Raw genomic sequence first — 24,724 nt, 5'->3', positions numbered from 1 at the left:
TTTTAAATGTCTTTGCTTTGGCTGCCCATTCTAAAGGCTGCCTTAAAGAAACTATGTTTTAATGAACTTTAGACTGTTTGAACCAAATGAACAATTTCCTTCATTAACACATGAAGGGCTGCATGCTCTGTATGAAGGGCTGCATGCACTGTATGTAGCACGCAGAATACACCCACTCAGAACTAAATTGAGTTGGGCCGAGCGCTGCTCAGCCATTCACAGGAAGCTTTGTATTTCAAGAATACATGGTTTCTTCTCATTGGCTGGGACAGAAGCAGGTGGATGTCATCACAAACCTTGTCTCTGCTAATCAGAGGAAGTCTAATATTCATTCATAAAATACAAAGACTCCTGTGAATGGCTGGGCAGTGCTCAACTTGATTTTATTCCCGGAATGGGCAGGAAGTCTCCGTCCTGCTGCCAGTGCTGAATACTGTATGAAGCAGAGGCTGACAACTGCTGCATGTTAGTGAAGGTATAGCGCTGTGAGTGCATGGAGCAGCTTAGTGTGAAGGGGGTATGAAGAAGGAAACAGGTGATTAAATATGCATGGACAACCATCCAAAACAGAGTTACTGCGCTCAGATAGACTTTCCCTTTAAAAGGAAATAGTTCCACCAAATAAATTGCAATTCCCATCCATGTCATATATTGGAAGAGCAGAAATCTGACATCCAAGGTCCCTGTGCTAACACCTTAATCAGTGTTAGCTCTGATGAATATTACAATATACTGTTAGCATATCTAGAAATGGAAGGAAATATATTCACTTGCTGGCAAGGTCAGCTCACATACTGTCAGCATAGTATACCGAATCCATACTTGTTTCGCAAGCACAACTAAGAACAAACTATTAGGAAGTGAGAAGCATATAATAAGTGTAAAGAAAAGAGCCTATTGTGTCACCTTGTTTGAGTGCCTTGTCATGGTTGGCTTTACCTAACAATACAAGAAACACACAGAAAGATGTCATTCTGAGCTGAGCTGTTTATTTTGCTGCTTGAAACCTAAGTGACATTATGCCACTGTAATTATAGGGTGCCTTCTAAATATTTACTATACTGCAGGTAAAATTTATATATATATATATATATATATATATATATATATATATATATATATATATGAGAAACAGATTAGCAAAATGCAGCAAACAGATCAGTTTATACAAGGAAGTGTTGGGAAGGATATGCATTCAAGTTATTGCAGGTATTTTGTGAGACATTTTTCTTTCTCTGCAGGTAAAATATTTAAATTGAACCAACAGTAATGTGTCAGTGTATATTTAAAATCGTGACAAAATCTTCTCTCTGGTCTTGATTTGCCTGTGGCAAACTTTACTAAGGTGTTGCGTTTTACAGGACAAGATGACAACAATACAGCATAGTTCCCGTAACATTTTGGTTATCTTCTGGAGTTTAAAGCTGTTTTTCTTTATTCTCTTGGGACAAATGCAGCAGTGAAACACATACCAGCTGATCAGAAAGCGCTTCGGCCAAAATTCCTTTTTTTTTTTTCAGGGCACACAGCAACCAACAGTATATCTTTGCCATTCCACAGTTCTTTTTAAGGGTTATATGACTGCACTGTTGCCTTTAAGTACTTTTTTTATCTACTGAGTAACAACTTCTTCTTTGTTAAGCAAGCTTGCTGACAACAGCCTGGTTGAGAGAATTCAGTTGGTTGGTCCATTTATCTAAAGCAGTGTATCGTGCTCCTCCTCTCTTCTGGTGGTCCAGTTCCAGGAGTTGGTTTACTTGATCAATTCGCCCATGGATAGTGCTTGAAAACAAAAAACGGATGACATTAATTTAAGAGAAATCAGGCATTTCAACCCATAATGGACACTTAGCATGTTGAGTCAAGTGTGAACAAGCCCTGACTCAAACGACTCTAACAATCACACACACAGCGTTAATGTTCGTTAATAGGTGCGTTTGACTCATGTTTAAAGCTTGTTAAAGGATAAGTTCACCTTTGGGAACATGTTACATGTTCCACCCGTATTTCGGGTGGAACATGTAACATGTGCCCAATGCTGCAGCCACGGCCCGATGTCCCCTATTTTAAGGCAATTTTTTTTTTTTTTAAACTGTAATGTTATTAATGCTCCTCAACTGCGCTGCAAACATGCCACAAATGCATGCCAGCACATTTGTGGTACGCTACCACAGACTTCAATGGAAGGATTTAAAAGGCATCAACTCCTTCAAACTGGACACGAAGCTTCAATATTGAAGAGAAGCGACGCAAGGCTAACACTTCATGTTTTGATAATCTGACCAGCACTGTGAATTGTCCATATTATCATTTGCATAGAAGTTTGAGGAGAATTGAAATTGCCCGTCAAACACTTGCTTTCAATGCCAATGTGAACTAGGCCTTAAAGCAGAACTAAAAGAGTCCTATCTTTTACAGCCAGGGAAGTTGCCATCTTAGCCTCTTTTTGGTTTGCAGTTACCATGGTGCTGTATATATGATCAGTTGTGACAGCAGCCATTTGAGGGTCTGACAGTTCAGTTGCGAGTACAAACAAATGTGACAATAAGGCCCTGTTTACATCTGGTGTTGTGGGATCTCAGGCACAATCGTGATCCTGCCTATGATCCAAACCGCACTGCAATAGTGGCAAAACGCACCACGCTTCTTTTGGGTGACAAGATTTGCGCGTTGCGGTTTGCCATAATTGCAGTGCAACAATCGTGGCAAAACTGCACTGTGTTTATGTGCCACTGAAAATGAATGGCACCCAAACACGTGCAGTGTGCTTTGCCACTACTGCAGTGCGTTTTGGGATTGTGAGCAGAATCGTCAGATGTGAACAGGGCCTTATGTACAGCATGCCTTGAATGTAACTGTTTTTTTTTCCAAAACAGTTAAATTGATAGGTTTAGTTCTGCTTTAAAGGGGAACTAAACCCTCCTATCTTTTACAGCCACGGAAACTGCCATCATAGCCTTTGATTGATCTGCAGTTGCCACGGCGCTGCACATGTGATAAGTTATAACAAGTGCCATTTGATGGTTTGACAGTTCGGCTGACAGCACAAGCAATAATTAAATGTTTTTTTGAAACAGTTAAAATCAGTGGGTTTGGTTCCTTTAATAGCAATAAATATAAAAGATCCAGTGATGGATTACTTCAATATTGTGTTAGTTTTAAATTGAGCAGCTGTCATATTTTCTGCTTCTTGAATTGGGTGGAACTACATTAAAACTCTTCAGCTAAATTTGCACAGATCTGGGCTTTTTGAGCGTGCATGACAAAAAGAATAGAGTCACTTGGAGAATCTTGCTAAATTAATATAATGATTCTGTATTTCCACTTTTAGTTCATTCATTGATTAGAGTAGGATGTTACAATACAAACAATTTTGACACCTCTACTGGACATACAGGATATCTGCAAATTATACCTTTATGGATTTGAGATGAGTTTGTGAAACCATTTCAAGATATGCCCATAACACCTGACTATATTTTACTAAACCCAAACTAAACTCCGTGGGTGGAATGAAATGCGTTGGAGCCGTGGCCTGGTTGAAGCCCGGGCTGAGGCTGTCATACACCTTCTTACAGGATTTTGCAGAGATGTGCGACTTCCAGGACATCTCCCCTTTTCAATTAGTTGCATTTCACTAAAGATGCAACAAAGACCTCAGTTCCCACATTGGAAACCGGGTACAAAGATCCTCTGCTGACCATTTATTTTTTTCAGGTACTTATATAGCGACGTCAAATTACGCAGCGCTTTACATACAATTGTGTTCAAAATAATAGCAGTGTGTTGAAAAAAGTGAATAAAGCTCAAAATCCTTCTAATAGCTTTTATTTCCATACACACAAATGCATTGGGAACATTACACATTCTATTCCAAATCAAAACATGAAGAAAAATATATCAAATTTGTGTTGTTCCTCTAAAAAAATTTAAGAAAAGTGAATATTAGACTGTTCAAAAAAAAAAGCAGTGTTTGTATTCTTCTTTACAAACTCAAACATTCACTATATAAACTGAAAAATGTTTGAAGATTTTGCTTTCCTTTGAATCACTTAATTAATATTTAGTTGTATAAGCACTGTTTCTGAGAACTGCTGTACATCTGTGTTGCATGGAGTCAACCAACTTCTGGCACCTGTGAACAGGTATTCCAGGCCAGGATGATTGGACTACATTCCACAGTTCTTCTCTATTTCTTGATTTTGCCTCAGAAACTGCATTTTTGATGTCACCCCACAAGTTTTCTATTGGATTAAGATCCGGGGATTGGGCTGGCCACTCCATAACGTCACTCTTGTTGGTCTGGAACCAAGATGTTCCCCGTTTACTGGTGTGTTTGGGGTCGTTGTCTTGTTGGAACACCCATTTCAAGGGCATTTCCTCTTCAGCATAAGGCAGCATGACCTCTTCAAGTATTCTGATGTATTCAAACTGATCCATGATCCCTGGTATGCGATAAATAGGCCCAACACCGTAGTATGAGAAACATCCCCATATCATGATGCTTGCACAACCATGCTTCACTGTCTTCACAGTGTACTGTGGCTTGAATTCAGTGTTTGGGGGTCGTCTGACAAACTGTCTCCGGCCACTAGACCCAAAAAGAACAATCTTACTTTCATCAGTCCACAAAATGTTGCGCCATTTCTCTTTAAGCCAGTCAATGTGCTCTTTGGCAAATTGTAACCTCTTCAGCACGTCTTTTTTTCAACAGTGGGACTTTGCGGGGGCTTCTTGCAGATAGCTTGGCTTCACATAGGCGTCTTCTAATTGTAACAGTACTCACAGGGAACTTTACACATTCTTTGATCTTCCTGGAGCTGATTGTTGGCTGAGTCCTTGCCATTTTGGCTATTCTTCTATCCATTTAAATGGTAGTTTTTCGCTTTCTTCCACGTCTTTCAGATTTTGGTTGCCATTTTAAAGCATTTGCAATCATTTTAGCTGAGCAGCCTATCATTTTCTGCACTTCTTTATATGTTTTCCCCTCTCCAATCAACTTTTTAATCAAGGTACGCTGTTCTTCTGAACAATATCTGGAATGACCCATTTTCCTCAGAATTTCAGAGAGAAATGCACTGTAACCAGCATGTACAACATTTGCTGCCTTCCTTCCTTAAATAAGGGCAATAATTGCCACCTGTTTTTCAAAGAATGAATGACCTCACTAATAGAACTCCACACTGCTATTATTTTGAACATGCCCCTTTCAATTAGTGATTCAATTACACAGAATCAGCAGCATGCATGCCATGACTGTTGGGTCTGTTGGATTTCTATTACTCTACTACACCTGCTAGTAAATTATTTGCCATGTAGAAATATCATTTCTACCAAAAACAGTGATTGATCAGGTTAGTGATGTCTGACTGCTATTATTTTGAACACAACTGTATATATATTATACATTCACATCAGTCCCTAACCCTCAAGGGGCATACAATCTAAGGTCCCTAACTCACATTCATATACAAAGGCCAATTTAGACAGGATCCAATCAACCTACCAGCATGTCTTTGGAGTGTGGGAGGAAACCGGAGTACCCGGAGGAAACCCACACAGGGAGAACAGTGGGCAACTCTGCATTAGTCATGTACTGCCATGTTCTATTCCACAACTGTGCATTCTTGTTACACAAGACATTCGCAGAGAATTTATAAAGCATTCCTGAAAGTGGGCATAATTATGTCTGGGGGTAACTTTATTGCAAATCTGTAGCATGTAGCAAATCTATATTACATGGTCAAATGTCATGTGGACCAAATTATTCACTTGATGATACTTGAATAACTTTTTGTGCTTCATTTATAGATACTGTTCAGAAATGTAATTTATTGATGTTCACGTTAATGTTTAGTTAGGCGCAGTTTGCCATGACAGGAGTATAATTTTAAACTCCAATGACCAACTTCCTAGTCTGTGTTAAATGCTTAAGTTTAAAGGGAAAAGGAACTCAGCAGCCAGAGTTCCAGAAGCAAGGGATTTCTATACAGGCTTGGAAGTGGCGATATTTCTTTACATGTCTACTGAAACTCTTACATCTACATGTGTTTTCATAACAGATTCCTTGGGTTTGGGGCTCCTGGGAGCATATGAAGTTATGCAAGGTTAACTGCAAGAGCTTCCTGGTGCCTGCTTTACAGTCCCAGTAATAGTTTATTCTCAGCACATATTTATTATAAGTACAAAGACAATTTGAACAATCTTTGTTATATTTAAAGGAGAATCAGTTTTAATAAAGAAGTAAAAAAGAAAGATCAGTCGTAAAAAGTACCCAGATTCAAGCGTTCATTCTTCTAAAAAGACAGAAAAAGATTGTGACAATAATTTAAAAAGGGGTTTTGAACTTTTGACAAAAATATGGAAAACCTCTGTGGAGAGGAGGGGTTTGTGCAAACCCAACTCGCACTCCAACTAAGCTGTTATGAGGCCACATAAGAGCAGCCCCAAGGCTACCAGTTGATCAGAAGGCTTGTTGCAATGAAGCCCCCAGCTTCAGAAGCGAACTAAAATAACATGGATTTTGGGACCAAAGCTTTCATTTTAGGTCTCATTTGCACAGGCACATAGACCCATACAGAGGGTTGTGTTTCTTCGCATGGGGAATGACAGGTGTTCATGCACCCACCCTGTCAAAATCAGTGACAGCTGGAGAGATGTAGTGGCTATACAGGTTTTCCTGCACATGCCAGTGCTTACATGTGCATAGGGACAAACACAGCTCTGGAGACAGATAATCTGCGTCCATCTTGTACAGATGTAAACACTGGAATGGGCTGGAAGATTCAGATAGCCTCTGCATCTCTCAGGCTGTTATTGATTTTGACTTTGTGAATAAATGTGACCCTCTGCAGAGAAGTACAGGTCTCTATGCACCTGTGTGAATGAAGTCTTAAGTGTCACTTTCTTGACACAGATCTGCTTTTCAGGTGTCATGTAAAATAACAAGCAGGTTTGGGTTGGTACAAGCTCCACCAATTAGCAGGAACAATTTTTATTCTCTCCACAACTATGTTATTTTGGAGAAGCTGAAATAACCAGCAACATTTATCTGCAGTGAAACAATGCAAATTTTTTTTTTAAGCAAAAGAACCTATTTATCGCCCATGTAGATTGCGCGCCCCTTGAGGGTTAGGGACTGATGTGAATGTACAACATATACGTAAAGCGCTGCGTAAATTCATGGCGCTATATAAGTACCTGAAATAAATAATGTGTACCTAGATATGGTCTCTAATGCTACAACGCAGGCTGTGCTAGTAAACACCCGGATGGATACATGACAGTTATAAGAAGCAATGGATATTCATATCAAGCTGAGATACACCACCATAGATGACAATTATAGAGGAATAAATACATTTATTTTTATAGTTTGCAGGGTGAAAAACATAAAAAAATAACTTACTTATCCAATATGCACTGAACAAGCAGACTCTCAACATCTGATACATCTATGTTAAGCTCCTAGACAACAGACAAGGGACAGACATTACTTAGTTTTCATGAAAACAAACGTGTTGAAATAATCTATTTTTAGACAAAGTTTCTGTAATACACAAGTAAAAAAAAAAATTAGAATGAACTTTGGACTGAAAAGCAATTAGAGTGAAAATATTTGACAGACATTTCCTTGTAGCTTTGCACGCTCATCACATGACCCAGCTTAAAATCAATCAATCAATCAATCAATCATATAAAAAGAGAACACAATGACATGACTTGCAGTAGGTATGAGGACCAAGCGTGGTTAACCACTTCGATACCAGGCACTTATACCCCCTTCCTGTCCAGGCCAATTTTCAGCTTTCAGAGCTGTCGCATTTTGAATGATAATTGCGCGGTCATGCAACACTGTACCCATATGAAATTTTTATCATTTTTTTTCACACAATTAGAGCTTTCTTTTGGTGGTATTTAATCACCACTGAGTTTTTTTATTTTTTGTTACATAAAACAAGAAAATAAGCACTTTTCTTTGTTTCTGTTATAACATTTTACAAATAAATAACATTTCTTCATAAATTTAGGTCAAAATGTATTCTGCTACATTTTTTTGGTGAAAATAATAATTGAATTTGCATTTTATTTTTTATTACATTTTTTCTTTTTTTTATGATTTTATTTTTCAGCACACTGTGACCAAAGCAATACAATGTTACCATAGTAACATTGAACTAATCTGGGCAAGTGAAAAGGATTTTTTTTTTTTTTAACACATTATGATTGCGAATACCAATGTATTTCATTGATATTTGAATGCATCAGTTTCATTCAGTAACAATGATTGCAGTCTTTTGTTGTGATTAGCTGTGATTGGGCAAAGCTGATCACATGATACAGATCAGCTGTGATTGGCCCCGTCTGTATCATGTGACTGCCTTGACCAGTCACAACTAACAACATAATTGCATACAATGGATGGCACGGCAGGAAGCCATCCATTGTATACAATTGAAATGTGATCCACTGTGATTGGTCACAGCAGTCCCATGACACTGGCAACTGGCCGGTATAGCGACATGCCATCAGCTGTGTCCCTTGGACACAGCCGGTGACAGATCGCGATGCTGAGCAGCCCCGTGAGCGGCTCGTTTTAACAGGATGTCATATGACGCCCAGTCACAACGGCGAGTGTCCCGCCTGGCCGTCAATCTGCAATAGGCCGGGCGGGAAGGTGTTAAAGGAGAAGTTTTGGGTGTATTAAAAAGCAAACATTTATACTCACCTCCCTGCTGCAGTATTGGTGTGATGCTGTAGCTGTTCCCCGTTGGCTCGAAATCTAAGAACTAAGCATGCACATCCCCGTTGAGCACTCAGTTCTTCAGCAGCTCTGAGTAGAGAACGATGACTGTCAGTCACCAGTTTTCTGCTCTGCCCCTCCACTAGAACGGCAGACTCAAGCGTCTGGGTGGATCCCTACATTATTGTCAGAATCTTTCCAGAGCTTGCAGCGACTCGGATTCTGGGTCACAGTAAACCCCAAGCAAGGGCAGTCCTGTGACACACAGTAGAAGTATGGCAAAAAAAAAAAGCTTTGGCCATACTTCTCTTTAAACTAGTTGGTTATCTAGTCTGATTGGTGGACAGTACAGGACCCAAGCGACTTTGATGCCACTGGTTATTTATTTATTTATTTTTTCTTCAGGAAACTTAACATTTGGAAACTATAACTGAGCAGACCGTCTGAGTCACACCCACTAGTGACCATGCACTATAGGTGAAAGCACCTAGATAAGATATAAATGTCAAGCACATGAACTGCATAAAGGAAAAGCTAATAAACAAAGCCTCCTATCTCAGCTGCAATGTATGTGGCGGCCCGTATCTTACTTGTGTGTCGCAATTTGCAAAGCCATAAAGAGAATGCATAATGTAGACACCTTGTCATTCTTTTATTTAATGGTTTAATAAGTAACTCTAAAACAGTATGACACAAAGCAATTGAATTTCTATATATAGTACAAGAAAGCTGTCAAATATATTATTAACAAGTATTGTTTATTTCCCCTAAGGGCATAACTGATGGCATTCTTTACAATTGAATGAGCAGATAAAACAGTGGAACAGCCAAGGCTAGGGTAAGAGCTATATATATATAATGTACTCTTTAAAATTGTTTTGCAGCTCCATTAATAAATCATATGAATGATTTGTAACAAAGCCACACCAACCATTTTATTTCATGCATTCCAACTCAAACAGACTGACCAAATGGAAGAAAATAAAAAAGGAGGACAAGAAAAGAGATAACAGAAGGGTGTATAATGCCAAGATTTGCAAGCTAATGTAATCCTACCTGCAGAGATACAAATTCGGTCCTAGAAAGATCTGCATATATACGATCTACTTAATAGCAAACGTTTGTGTAATAAAACTGAATAAATGAAAGTTCTTACCTTCGAAATAAAAGGAATATGTATTCTGGTGTAAGGCTTAATTAATTTTATAAGCACTTGTGTCCTGATGTTCCTTAAAAGCTCTGCAAAACAACAAAAATTAAACATATGCATCAATGGAGAATGCCATAAAATTCTTATGACGAAAGAGTTAATAAAATCTGTGGAAAACCAGAGGTACATTCAGCAATATATCCCAAAATACATTCAGCTATTCACAAATCAAATAATTCTGGACACCAGAGGGTTATGCCATTTGTTACAATAGCAGACTTTTTATAGTAAAACCAGGAAGGGGAAAAAAAAAAAAAAAAATCAACTTTGTATATCACATCATTTAAAGTGTATGTCCAGCCACCATCCAGGTTGTTGTTGGACATACATACACTATAAAGGTAAAAAAACCCCAAAAAGTTTAGCCTTTACTATCACTTTAAAGTGGCAGAAGGTTTTTTACCTTAATGCATTCTATGTATTAAAGTAAAAATCTTCTGTGTACGGCGCACCCCCCCCCTTCTTATACTTTCCCAAGCATATGGCAATCCAGCACTGTGCACGAGAGCAGCATTGCTGATCACTCTTGATCCCTCTCCTCATTGGCTCAAAGACAACAGAAGGAGCCACTGGCTCATGCTGCTGTCAATCACAGCCAGTGAAGAGGAAGTGGAGAAGAGCCGGAAAACAATGGCACAGAACAGGTAAGTTTAACATGTTTGTTATTATATATTTTTTATTTAACCTGTACAAATCTCTTTATGAATTTTCTGAATGAATGTAAAAAGCCTTTTTGCAAAGCTCTCCCCCCTCCATCCCCCCTAAACAAATACTTACCAAAACCCAATCTCAATCCAGAGCTGATCTCTCTCTCCTTCCTCACTGGAAGCTCCTGCTGCTGTCCTGCGCCCTCTTAATTGGCTCCTACTGCTGTCAATCAAATCCAGTGACAAGGAAGTAGGGGTTGGGGCCAAGCCACACATTGTCAATAGACTGGCTTGCTATGGGGGCACGCGGAAGGCAGGAGGAGCCAGGAGCACCAGTGGGGGACCCCATTAAAGGGGGATCAGGGCAGCTCTGTGCAAAACCACTGCACAGAGCAGACAGGTATAACATATTTGTTAGTTAAAGCGATCGTAAAGTTTAGTTTTTTTGCCTTTAATATTTAATTTCCTGTTTGGAAAACTCTTCTAATGTACTAGTTTTTCCATGGCAGCTGGTGAACAAATTTGTATTTGAAAATCATTACTGTTTGAGAAAAAAAAAAAGAAATAAACAAAACTTTACCAAAAGGTGGAGTTATGCTTTAAGACACTTTCTGCAGCCTGGGAAACCTCAATTCACAAAAGGTTATGAGCCTGCTTTACTGCAGAGAAAGAGGATAGTGATATGTAATATCATCACAGCCAGCAGTGCATATTCACTGAAAGATTATTTGGATAACTATGGTGTTCCTTTCTGCTTTAAAAGGAACCTGACATTTGACAAGTGGAACTGAATCCTGCATGAATGACGTTAGAGTGATATTAAAGCTAAAAACATTTTTTTTACCTTACCTTGCATTAAGGTAAAATAATGTTTTTTTCTATTCCTCCTTTCTATATCTAGCGCTGTGCATGGTTTCATCTCTTCTACCCTCTATTTCTCTTCACACAGGGACTTGAACAACAGCAGAAGCCTTTGGCTCTTGCTGCTGTACATCAAATATACAGTGAAGAGGAAGTGGGGGCGGGGCTAAGTCTTGCAGCTCTGGAGTGAGCAGACATTGTGTGCTCCCAAAGCAAATGGCTTACTATGGGGAGACACTAAGAGAAGGAGCCAAGATCGCTGCCAGGGGACCAGAGAAGAGGTGGATTGAGTCCCCTCTGTGCAATACCACTGCATAGAGAAGGTGAGTATAACATGTTTGTTATTTTAACTGAAAAAAAAAAATTGTCTTTAGTAAAATATCTTGGTGATGTGCCCTCTTGAGACCCACAACATATTTACAGGAAGCGAGTTGAATGATACTGGACAGCACTGGACCAAGAGGAGGATTGGGACTAGATTTGCAGAGCAGAGAATTCTGTTGAGGGCAGTGCCGGAGAAGAGGCGAGTATTGCAATCAGAAATATTTTGTTGTTTTCAATTTGGATGGACCACCAATGTATTTGTAAATCTTTTAAAGTGGAGTTGGGTTTAAAAAAAGCTCAGCATTCAGCAGTTACAAGGACAAAACTCAAAGAATGCAGCAGTCCTTTTGTTTTTACTGCACAACAGATATAGACCAGATCTTCCCCCATTGGGCATACTTATTTACAACACAACATATACACTATATTGCCAAAAGTATTGGGACGCCAGCCTTTACACACACATGAAATTTAATGGCATCCCAGTCTTAGTCTGTAGGGTTCAACATTGAGTTGGCCCACACTCTGCAGCTATAACAGCTTTACCTCTTCTGGGAAGGCTGTCCATGGGAATGTTTGACCATCCTTCCAGAAGCACATTTGTGAGGTCAGGCACTCTAATTCTCCACTCTATTTCATTCCAAAGGTGTTCTATCGGGTTGAGGTCAGGACTCTGCAGGCCAGTCAAGTTCCTCCACCCCAAACTCGTTCATCCATGTCTTTATGGACCTTGCTTTGTGCTCTGGTGTGCAGTCATGTTGGAACAGGAAGAGGCCATCCCCAAACTGTTCCCACAAAGTTGGGAGCATAAAATTGTCCAAAATGTCTTGATATGCTTACAACTTAAGAGTTTCCTTCACTGGAACTAAGGGGCCAAGCCCAACTCCTGAAAAACAACTCCACACCATAATCCCCTCTCCACCAAACTTTACACTTGGAACAATGCAGTCAGGCAACTGCCACAACCACACACGTCCATCGGATTGCCAGACAGAAAAGCGTGATTCATCACTCCAGAGAACATGTCTCCACTGCTCTAGAGTCCAGTGGCGGCGTGCTTTACACCACTGCATCCAACACTTTGCAGTGCACTTGGTAATGTAAGGCTTGGATGCAGCTGCTCAGCCATGGAAACCCATTCCATGAACCTCTCTACATACTGTTGTGCTAATCTGCAAGCTACATGAAGCTTGGAGGTCTTTAGCTATTGACTCTGCAGACAGTTGGCGACTTCTGCACACTGTGCACTTAAGCACACGCTGATCCAGCTTTGTCATTCTATGTGGCTTACCACTTTGTGGCTGAGTTGCTGTTGTTCCCAGTTGCTTCCACTTTGTTATAATACCAATAACAGTTGAACATGGAATATTTAGTAGCAAGTAAATGTCACGGATGGACTTATTGCACAGGTGGCAACCTATCACAGTACCACGCTTGAATTCACTGAGCTCCTGAGAGCGCCCCATTCTTTCACAAATGTTTGTAGAAAGAGTCTGCATGCCTAGGTGCTTCATTTTATACACCCCTGGTAATGAAGGTGATTGGAACACCTGAATCTAATGCTTTTGAGGGGTGTCCCAATACTTTTGGCAATACAGTGTAGATTCAGAGAATAATACACACATTTCAATGCATTGTAAAACAAGAAATTGCAGGTTTAGGTACCTTCAATGTGTTCCCTTATGAAGGGATCATCCATGATGTTGCTGTGATTTGTTTTCAAAATCTTCTCAAACTCAGTAATGTCATTATTCTGATAGGCACTTTAATAAAAGGCAGAAGGGGCAGATTTGTTAAAACAAATAAGAACAATTCATTGACTCAAGAATATGAGACGTTTTCAGTAATTTTAATGACTCTGGTCTAACAAACCTTCGCAGTGCACACAAGTGCCTGGGACAGTGACATGCACAGTGAATGCAGAAAGTATAGAACATGCACTACATTTCTTCTTCCTTGGTGTTCTGGGATCTCTCAGAGGGTACCCATATGAACCAGAAGCAAGGATTCACATTTCCCCGTTATCTCATTCAAATTTAACAAGGGGACAAAAAAGCTACATTAAACAGCACCTCTGAAATAATGCATGGTGCCATGAAGTGCAACGTATCTGCATAGCATTTCTCAGTTAAGAACCTCTGCCATGATAAACAAACAGTAATTCCAGGCATGGAATATTTTTCACTTTCAATAAACTTTTATTGAAAAAGTTTTGATTTTAGAAAATACAAACGCAACCGTTATACATACAAACAGAAATATAATCATAAAAGGTAACGGATCAAAAGCAGTCATACACAGAAAAAACAAACAATAAAAATTGGTGACAATGTAAGCGATATATTGAAAAAAGAACCACCATATCATCTCAATAAATCAGTGAAAAGAATGGTTGAGGGACTATACACCTATTGCCTGATATCCGCCAATAACGAGAAAAGTAGTAGAGTTTAAAATACACAAATATATATATGGAACACATCATAAATCATCCTTGCCGGAGAGTCAGTAAAATAAAAGGGAAGGAGGAGGGGGGGGCAGGGGGAGACAAGAAAGGATCAAAAGTGCTTTAGTCTGGGCTATACGGTCTCCAAAGTTATAGCAAAGTAAAAACTACCAATTGATATTGTAGGATGGGTGTGTTGAATCCATAGAGTCCATGTTTTAAGGAATCTGTTGTGGGTACCTGAAAGAATGCTACAGAGTTTTTCATTAACAAGGAAGAAATCTAGGCGGTGATGAACTTCCGTAAAGGATATGAACTGTTGTTTCCAAGCTTTCGCTATGTTTGGCCACCAATAGTACGCAAGTCTAGCTTAAATTGGTGTTTAGTAAGGCGCGGGGGGTTTCAGGTGTAAAAGGACATGCCACGAGTCCCTTGGGGAGGGGCTACTAATAATGAATGCAGTAGTTTAAGGACCTTTGACCAGAACGAGAGAGCATAGGGCATGTCCACCATATGTGTAGGACATCTCCCAGGGTACTACAGCCTCGGAAACAGGCACCGTGGGCAGATGGATGAAAGTGCGCTAGACAGGATGGGACCACGTACCACCTTGTAACAGTTTTAAAGGCAGTTTCCATTGTAAGAACATTGATAGAGCATGAGGCCTGGGTTGTCCATATCCGTGACCAGCAGCCCATGTCTTTGGTGTTTTTAAGGTCCTTTTCCCACCTGGAAACGTAAAATGTGTTTGTTGGGATTTTGAACATTAGTCAACTGTGTGTAAAGAATAGTGATAAGTTTGGGGGAGAAGGGCGTCTGATGACAAATATGTTAAAACAGGGACAACTGCGTCATTGGGTCTTAGTAGTCACTGAACACTGAAGTCACCCAATGTTTAATTTTTAAGAAATCGGAAAAGTTCATTGTGAGGGGCTTGGAATTTGTCCCTTATTTCTGCCTAGGTGTAAACAGAATGGCCAGTGAGGAACAAGTGGATACACTGAAGTTTGTGGGAGACCCACCAATGGAAAGCGCTGGGGGACTCAAGGCCAGGAGGAAACAGAGGGTTGCCCAAGAGGGGAAGAAGTGGTCTGTGAGGAGAGATTAGACCACTGGAGTATTCGGTGGAGTACCCTATGTGCCATTAGAGGGCTGATAGTTTTGGGAACCCCTAAGCCCCCTTGATTCCAGTGTATGAGCATGCTGTGTTAGCCCAGATAAAACGTAGAACATAACTTTGAAATGACTTTCGACATAAGAAGGGATTGGGATGGGGAGGGTGTGGAATACAATGGATTCTCGTGAAGCCATTCCTTTGTTGATTTGGATGTATGCTTTGGGTCATTGTCATGTTGAAAGATGGAAGTTCCTCTTCATGTTCAGCTTTCTAGCAGAAGCTTGAAGGTTTTGTGCCAATATTTACTGGTATTTGGAACTGTTCATAATTCCCTCTACCTTGACTCAGGCCCTAGTTCCAGCTGAAGATAAAACAGCCCTAAAGCATGATGCTGCCACCACCATGCTTCACTGTGGGTATGGTGTTCTTTTGGTGATGTGCAGTGTTTTTGCACCAAAACATATCTTTTGGAATTCTGGTCAAAAAGTTCAACCTTGGTTTCATCAGACCATAAACACATTTTCCCACATGCTTTTGGGAGACTTCAGATGTGTTTTTGCAAAATTTAGCCGGGCTTGGATGTTTTTCTTCGTAAGAAAAGGCTTTCGTCTTGCCACTCTACCCCATAGCCCAGACATATGAAGAATACGGAAGATTGCTGTCACACACAGTCAGTACCTGCCAGATATTCCTGCAGCTCCTTTAATGTTGTTGTAGGCCTCTTGGAAGCCTCCCAGACCAGTTTTCTTCTTGTCTTTTCATCAATTTTGGAGGGAAGTCCAGTTCTTGGTAATGTCATTGATGTACCATATTTTTTTCACTTGATGACGACTGTCTTCACTGTGTTCCATGATATATCTAATGCCTTGAAAATTCTTTTGTACCCTTCTCCTGACTGATACCTTTTCACAATGAGATCCCTCTGATGCTTTGGAAGCTCTCTGTGGACCATGGCTTTTGCTATAGGATACGACTAAGAAAATGTCAGGAAAGCCCTACTAGAACAGCTGAACTTTATTTGGGGTTAATCAGAGGCACTTTAAATAATGGCAGGTGTGTACTGACTCCTATTTAAGATGATTTTGAATGTGATTGCTTAATTCTGAACACAGATACATTGCCAGTTACAAGAGGGTGTGCACACTTATGTAACCACATTATTTTAGTTTTTCATGTTTACTTGCCCCCACCTAAAAGATTTCAGTTTGTTTTTCAATTGAGTTGTAGAGTTTATAGGTCACATTAAAAAGGTGGAAAAATTTCTGAAATGATTTATCTTTGTCTCATTTTTTTACATCACAGAAACCTGACATTTTAACAGGGGTGTGTAGACTTTTTTTATCCACTGTAGGTATAGGAGTTTTGAAAGAATAGTCATCTTCACTGCGTCGATTCTGCCAAACCACATGAAGGGTTGGTGTGAGTAAGGTTTTAAGAGAATGGAAAATTGGGATATAATTGGCATCGTAGAGGGTGTGATAGGATCTGGTAATCCCGGAGATAGTCTAAGTGGGCAGCGGACCAGGCGAAGTTATAGTTTTGTTGTAATAAATTGATCTCCACCTCAGGGAGAGAAACGTTAAGGGCCAATGATTTGTCCTCATTTACTTCTAGGCCAGAAATATTGGAAAAGCGGGTCAGGATAGAAAAAAAGGTAGGTAGTGTAGTGTGTGGTTGAGTCAAAGTCAAGAGCACATTATCTGCAAATGTGCTAACTTTGAAAGACTGTTGAGCAACCATAACCCCTTTGATGTCCAGGGTAGATCTGATGAGATGTAACAGGGGCTCTAAGGCCAAAATGAAAAGAGTCCGATTTTGGTATTGGGCAGAGGAGTAGATGCTTTGCAGGCATTGTGTCAGTCTTGAAAGGATGAAGTATGAGATTAAGATAGTTCTCCAGGATCCATGGGTGGTCCAAAGCTAATATGGAATAGTACTACAGTATAAGAAGAATGTAGGGTTAATGTAATTCATATCATTATGGGTCATGCCATCCTATGGCAGACTATATCCAAAAAGGAAGTGTAACATCCAGAGGGCAAACTAACAGACAAGGGGAGTAACTAAATTAGGTGGGTAGGACGAAGGAGGGGAAGGAGAGAAGAAGAGAGGAGAGAAGAGTATGAGGAAACCAAGACTCCTTTAATCAGATGTTCAAGGCTTTTGTGAATAGGATGGAATACTAGTCCGGTAGAAGTGAAAGTTAGAAGATTTGGAAAATGGGACATGGTTTGCAAGGATTTTAATGTCAACGTTTAACAGGAAAATGGGTCTAAAGTTAGGAGGATCCTGAGGGTCCTTCCCGGGTTTCAAAATCATCACTATTTGAGCTGCTGTTGACAACGAATGTAAGTCAGAGTGAGAATGTAGGTGGTTGAAAAAATTAGTCAGAAGGGGAGCAAGGGTTTCGGGGAATTTTTTGTAGTATAACGCAGAGAAGCCATGGGGTTAGGAGTTTTTTGCATCTTAAGTGTTTTGATTGCTGCAAGGACCTCTGAGATGATCATATCAGCCTTCGTTTTATTTGACAGCGTGGGACAGGTCAGGGAGATGGATGTCATGAAAAAAGGCATCCGCCAAGTCCTTGTGAAAAGATTGTGCAGGCTGATATAATACAGACAGAACTAAAGCAAAAGTATCCATGATTTTGGAAGGGTTGGCTGTGATGACTTTATTGGGTAAGTGTAACCTGATCGGTCTGTTATCTCGAGTATGGGCTTTGAGAAGGTTGGCTAGCATCAGGCCTGATATGTTCGCGCAGGTATAGTATTTATGTCTGGACCATCTAAGTGGTTTTTCTGTCATGAAAAAGGTGGTTTAGCTCCATCCTGGAGGCTCCCAATTGTTTGTGCAGAGAGACAGAGCGGACTCCTTAAATTGGGTTTCCAACTGTACAAGATGGGAGGACAAGGTTGATATTCGGGAATCTCCCTCTTTCTTCTTGCGGGATGCAAGTTGTATAAGTTTCCCTCTAAGTGTAACTTTGTGAGCTTCCCACAAAATCGTGGGGGATGATGCCGATTCAGTATTGTCAGCAAAGTAAGTGGAGATAGAGTCCTGGATGGTTCGTCAAAATACAGTAGGGAGTTGTTAAGAAGCCAGGAATAGTGTTGAGGGGCAGAAGTCAGCGATTTATAAGTGAGCAAAAGTGGCAAGTGTTCAGACCAGGATGTGGACAGAATCTTGACATTAAGAATGTCCGGGACGAAAGTTTGAGGAAAAAAAAAGTGGTCTATTTGTGTGTGGCAATTATGGGGTGCCAAGTAGTAAGTATGATCCCGCACTCTAGGGTTAAGCTCCCTCCCAGGCATCCACCAAAGCATAGTCGGAAAAAAGGTCTGAGAGTCGCTTTGGCTGTAATTTAGCTTCGGCAGTGACCTTGGAGGGGCCAACTGAAGGGAATTGGTCTAGCTGTCTATTCATTACCATGTTGCTGCCCCCATCATGATCACAGTGCCCTTCTTGTGTAAAGAAAATTACACGAATAAGTGTGAGAAAAATCGGGACTGGTGAGTGTTGGGGGGCATACTAGCCGACTATGGTCACTTGAACATCTAATATTGTCCCCTGTAGTATTAGATACCGACCTGTAGGATCCACGATTTCAATGGAGCATATGAAGGGAGAGCTTTTGTGGAATGCCACTAAGTCACCTCTCCGTTTTTCCTCAAAGGTCGCTTGAAACACCAGGGGGTAGTTTTTGTGGAAATATTTGGGGAAGGAAAGTTAGAAATCTGGTTTAGGAGGTCTCCTATGGTGGGCAATGAGCTCCAAGAAGTAAATAAAAAAACACAGTAACGTACATTGAGGAACGGGAACCCAAGACCATAGGTCATGAACATGCACAGAAACTAGGATGTTCAAGTCTATGGGGCTGTCCTGGAGTAGGTGCGTGAGGTGCAAAATAGTGAACTAGCCCAAAAAATAAAAAGGGCAGAGCAGCAGGCATGGCATATTTTTACATAGTTACATAGGTCCAAACTGGACCAGTCTCAGTAGCTATATATATTCCATACCTGGCCAATGCACCGGAAAGCTGGAAATCGCCGAATCAACTGTTACAGCGATTTCCACTTGTCTCCGGGTCCCATGTTGAGTGGCCAGCCCGACACATTGTGAGGTGAGCCATTTAGCATGGGCGCCATTCAGAGAATGCTTTGCATTTTATGAAAATATTAAAAGCATTCTCTGATTGGACAAGGTGGAGAGAGCGAATATCACCGACTTTCCACCTCAGCCAATCACAGAACACTTTGCATTCATTCACAAAATGCAAAGCATTCTCTGAATGGGGTCACTGTTCAGCGGCTGAGCTCCTGTACTCACAATGCATCAGGCAAGCTGCTCAGCATGGGACCTGGAAGCAAGTGGAGATTACTGAAGTAGCGGCATCTGCTACAGCAAGGTATGGTACCAATGTAAGTTTGGAAAAATATACCATGCCTGGAATTCTTTATAAAGAATATGAATAAATTACTGTAGGTAATAAAAATGCCCTACTTAAGGCCTTCTTCACATGTGTGGATGAGGTGTAATAACAGGCGGGTGAGTTACTGTTTTAACAGCCCACAAGCCACAAGTTAACATGGCCAGCAGCCATGTAAGTATACATCATTGCAGCAGACAGTACTACCATCAAAACATGACCCATTTAAGTGAATCAGACTGTGCAACAACTGTGTGTAATGCACGCGACTGCTTTCAGATGACACTTCGCCTCCAAGCAGCTTGTCAAAAGTTTCTGAAAAGCAAACCAACAGCGCCATACATATAAATGTTCCCTTAAGGAGGCTTCACACCTTTAAGCTGACAAACTGATAGATGAATGGCATTGCTTGACACTTTTTACACCATCACAGATACAGAAGCATTTATCTGAAATAGAATACGCTTTAAACTTGATGTGTGAAATGTTAAGAATGGTGGCTTTTCCTAGTACGATATGACCATAATAGAAGCTGTAGCTGTTGACTTACCTTACTAAATTTGTCATTGCTAGAATTTCTGGATCATTTTTGTAAGGTTTGGCCTGGAAGGTAAAATAATATTTTAATTAACCCAACAGATAACCTCAGTAAATCTACAAAATATACAGAGGCATCCATACCTCCTGAGAATCGAATGGGTTTATTCCAGACTTCATGAGCATATTAGCTAGGACAAGGTATTTCAAACACGTTGTTCTCCTCGGACTCCCAGATTCATCATAGTTTTTAAATGCTTCGAAGAAATCTGTATGAGCTTTTTCAAACTCCCCTTCTCTTAAGTGCATCTTTCCTCCACATTCTGAAACAAACAGTAAAACAAAAAAACATGAAATTTGTGGTTAATACTGTCATGTCTACACTTCACTACAGAAAAGGTTGTTCTTGATGCATGCAATGCAGTGTCTATACAAATTACCAACTTGATTACCACAATGACCAGTTACTGGTCTGAAAAAAAGAAGTAGGATCCACACAAAATGTGGTGGATGACACAATCTGTATCAAAAGAGGTAAAGTAGGAGTCCTTGGATACCTGGTTCACATACTAAGCAGCCTAATAATATACACATTTCCACATTGGTGGCCACATCATGGTGAAAAGAATACAAAAGAGGGCGTCAACATCTAAGTGTAGAGGATTAAAAACAATAGGGTTAAAATACACTCACTACATAAGGAGAATAAACTGCATATCATCAGAGTAAAGCCTTCTGAGGATCCATAGGGTAGTGAGGAGTCCAGCAGGGATGTAGCTGAAAGGTGCACCAGGAAGTTGCTGGTATATAGCCGATGCTGTCCTCCAGTGTGGAATGCAAGCAGGCACAGATGTAGTTGGGAGGCTTCCGGGATAGCTCGGACAGTCGCGTCAGGCTTGGCACTTCACCTGCTGTCGTAGGGGGTTTGTCTGTGATGTCATGTGGGGGGGGGGGGGGTTGGCTACGAGTTTCAGGGATGATACTGCCACTTTGTTAAGCCAAAGGTTGTCATACACACTGGATGACAGCATTGGCTATATACCAGCAGCTTCCTGGCACAGCTCTGCACCTTCCAGCAGCATCCCTGCCAAACTCTACACTACCCTATGGCTCCACAGAATGCTTAACTCTGATGATATGCAGTTTATTCTCCTTATGCACAGAGCGCATTTTAATCCTTTTTAGTTGTTTTGAATAAACCCTCTAAAATTGGTCTTGAGTAATCTATTGCAAACATGTAAAGAGAAGAGAGCACCAACATCTAAGTGTAGAAGAGCTGCAAATATCCCCCATTTTTCCAAGTGACATTATGAATCAGCTTGTTTATTAATAAGACTTATCAATACAGCACCATACTTGTTACGTATTTCACATCATAGTAAAAAAAAAAAAAAACATGTGCAGATCCATATACAGCATTCCTATTCAAGAGTCTGGTTTACCCATCTTCTGATTTTGCCCTTTTTTGACTCTTAATCCTATCTAAATCCACCATGTTACATTGTTTCCTTTGCCTTTAAACACCATTTATTTGCTACAACGTGTTTCAAGTAATACACATTTCTCACAGTGTATCCACTGGGGAAACCCTCCTTGCCGAAAACATGTAAAGGAAACCTTTGCTGGAGTTTTATTGCTGACCTCTTCCTGAAGTTCTGGCTGCCATAATGTAAGGCCTATTTATTGGCCTCTGAACTTTCTAAACCAGAACAGAAGATCTGATGTCACTATGTCCCTGCATACTTGTACTAGGTCAATACTGAAGCTGAAGGCAGCCAGGCACGATTTTTTTTGGAAGGAGGTCAGCAAATTCCTCTCCGTTCGACCTCTCTCTAACAGTATCAACAGTATATACCCGATTACCAAAAACAACTTGAATAATAAGACTGATGTGCGCATAAAAATGTATGAGGGATTCCTATATTCCATTTGAAACAAATGCTGAATTAATGAAGGAATGCAAATGAAATTGCAAATCAAAGCTCAGTTATCCAGCCCAGCAGGTGTTATTCATTGACTGTGAAGTTGATAAATGTGATATATAATACTTTCTAGGCAATGCATTTTCCCAGAATAGACTTATGCCACAATAAAAAGCTGAGTCACTTCCTTCAGTAGGTAGAAGATACACAGCAAACATGACATTTACGTCATAGGCAAAGTGCTGTGCCCCATGATACATCATTAACTTTATACAGCAAAGAAAAGGTTATTGTGAGCACACATTTATTATGGAGGCTCAATGGCACAAGAGGAAAACAAAGGAATGCATGCTACAGAAATCCTGTTCAACACCTAAGCAATTCACTTGGGGCTACAAAAAGTGCAACAAAATCAGTGAAGCCTTTCCATGACCGAAAATATTCCACTGACTTTACTTAAATCCATATGAATAAATTCCCAATGATGTCAGCATACACATCATCTTTTTTTTTTTGAGGTTGTAAACCTCAGACATGAAATATGAACAAAGCATATCCCTCTATAGTGTATACTTGTCTCAATCCAGAGCACTAAGGTGTACATTTTTGTCTGCTTCCCCATTCCTCTGCTATCTGCATGAGTCTCTTCTGACAAGTTTTCCTGACACCAAGAGAAAAATGGTGACAGGGTGGGAATCTCCAACACACAGCCTGTGACTGACAGCCTCAAATCTGCACCTGTGAGCTGTGTGGAGGGTGGTGTGTCTCTTCCCTGCAAAGAGCTCCTCACTGAACTCTGCAGTGTATAATTTCAGCTCTGTACAGTTTTCTTACAGCTCATACAAGCTTTTTAAATTCAGCACTTTGAAGGGATGTAGAGAAGAGAAGACTGCAAATAAACAGGTACAACTTAGTAGGAGGATTTATTCTCTGAGGCCAGTCACCTCACTGGGTATATGTAAGGATTTACAACCACTTTAAAGTGACAGTCAAATGACATGGCAAGGCTGTGAGAATGTGATCAGGTTGCTGCAGGCGGGAACAGACTGTTCTTTAGTGCTCATTTATACCAGCGAGCCGTTCTGCACACACAGCCGCTGGAGTGAGCTGCGAGACACAGTGCCAATGCACTGATCAACGCGCATCACATAGTTTACTTACTTCCACAGAACTTTACTGAAACATCATGAGAGTTCTATTCACTGCAGCAGCATTGCGATGCAGCGGTTTGTGGCACAACCTGCAGAGCTATTAAAAAAAAAAGAAAAAAAAAAGGAAGAAGTACTGCATGCAGCAATGCTGTGAAGTGAACTGACGCCTTTGGGAAAAAAAATATTTTCTTCATCTATGCTTTAGGGCTGCACTGGAAATAGTGGTCAGTGTGGCCCCAACGCATGTGGGTTAGTGTCCCCTTCCCCAATTATATGACTCTAACATTGTAGTAAGTCACAAGTGGAGAGGCTGCATGGCCGATCTATGCCAGATATTTGTCAGCAACGCAAAGAACAGCACAGACTTTAGAATTTACATGATGGTGTCATATCTCTGGCAGCATCACAGTCCAGGAAGTAGATTATGACTCTGGATAATGCCTGAAAAAAAAAGATGGCATCAACCTTCTGCAGAGAAAAGCGAATGAAGGCACTGTCAGAAATGATGACATTACTTTTTTGAATGTAATAAGACATCCCTGACCTGATGGATGAGGATGGGGATGAAGCCTGCAACAACACCTTCCCTGTAGGATTTTGTTCAAAGATAGGTTTATATAACTTGCATTCCTACACCGGCCATATTGTACTCCACAAAAGCTCTTCACTATATATCCATTTGTTGGGACAATGTATCACAGATGTATGGTGGACGTGGGCTCCATTTATTCATATGGTATGGCCCTTTCCCCAGATCTAGACAGAGGGCAATTGTTGACACCATCAACACTGTGGGAGGGCTAAGATTGGGGGTGGGCCCACTGGTCATACAAACAGCTGATAATGTTAGCTGCCATCTCAGGCTTCCTACCCCATCCACAGTGAACACTTGGTAAGCAGCAATTAATGGGACCCTCCCCTGTATAAACTCAAATACTCAAGTCGAAACTGTTCACAAAAAGTTTGACAAGATTTTTTTGTGCAATCCAGAAATATGAACAGTTTAGTCCTGACCCTCAAATTATTGAAGGATGCACATCCCACTACATGGGTTTATACCCCTATCACTTATCTCTCTCCTAGAAAGAACAGATTTCCTGGTTAAGTCAAATCTATAAAGAACTGAAGTGTTTTCTTAACACGGGCAATTAAATATGAGTGATTATAGGCCATATAGGTGTATGCATGATTTTAAATGGTATAATACACACTGTGCATTTGCATGCACTCAGGGGCATTCAGCTTAATTGCATTAATAAAACAAATGGGGCAGATGAGACACTCTGAACATGTCTAAACACATATAAATGCTAATGAAGAGGCATTTGTAAGGTAAGGTA

General features: G+C 40.5%; 1 protein-coding gene across 3 annotated transcripts in view; it reads right to left on the bottom strand.

Annotated features, from left to right (window-relative positions):
* Window positions 1–972: 972 nt before the first annotated feature.
* The window catches only part of COPS2 (COP9 signalosome subunit 2), a 54,478-nt gene continuing 30,726 nt past the window's right edge, over window positions 973–24,724 (bottom strand). For all 3 annotated transcript variants that reach the window (XM_089670320.1, XM_089670319.1, XM_089670321.1), the window contains 6 exons: window positions 20,456–20,634; window positions 20,325–20,377; window positions 13,451–13,548; window positions 9,900–9,982; window positions 7,409–7,467; window positions 973–1,782 (listed from right to left, as the gene is read on the bottom strand). In XM_089670320.1, coding sequence (XP_089526446.1) covers window positions 1,638–1,782; window positions 7,409–7,467; window positions 9,900–9,982; window positions 13,451–13,548; window positions 20,325–20,377; window positions 20,456–20,634 — 617 coding nt within the window. In that variant the 3' untranslated portion in view covers window positions 973–1,637. The remainder of the gene's footprint in view (window positions 1,783–7,408; window positions 7,468–9,899; window positions 9,983–13,450; window positions 13,549–20,324; window positions 20,378–20,455; window positions 20,635–24,724) is intronic.

This window comes from Staurois parvus, unplaced genomic scaffold, assembly GCF_062004578.1.
Source record: "Staurois parvus isolate SC_StPar_1 unplaced genomic scaffold, SC_StPar_1.0 ptg000089l, whole genome shotgun sequence".
NCBI lineage: Eukaryota > Metazoa > Chordata > Amphibia > Anura > Ranidae > Staurois > Staurois parvus.
Note: the sequence above shows the minus strand (reverse complement) of the source record. Positions and strands in the feature narration are given on the sequence as shown.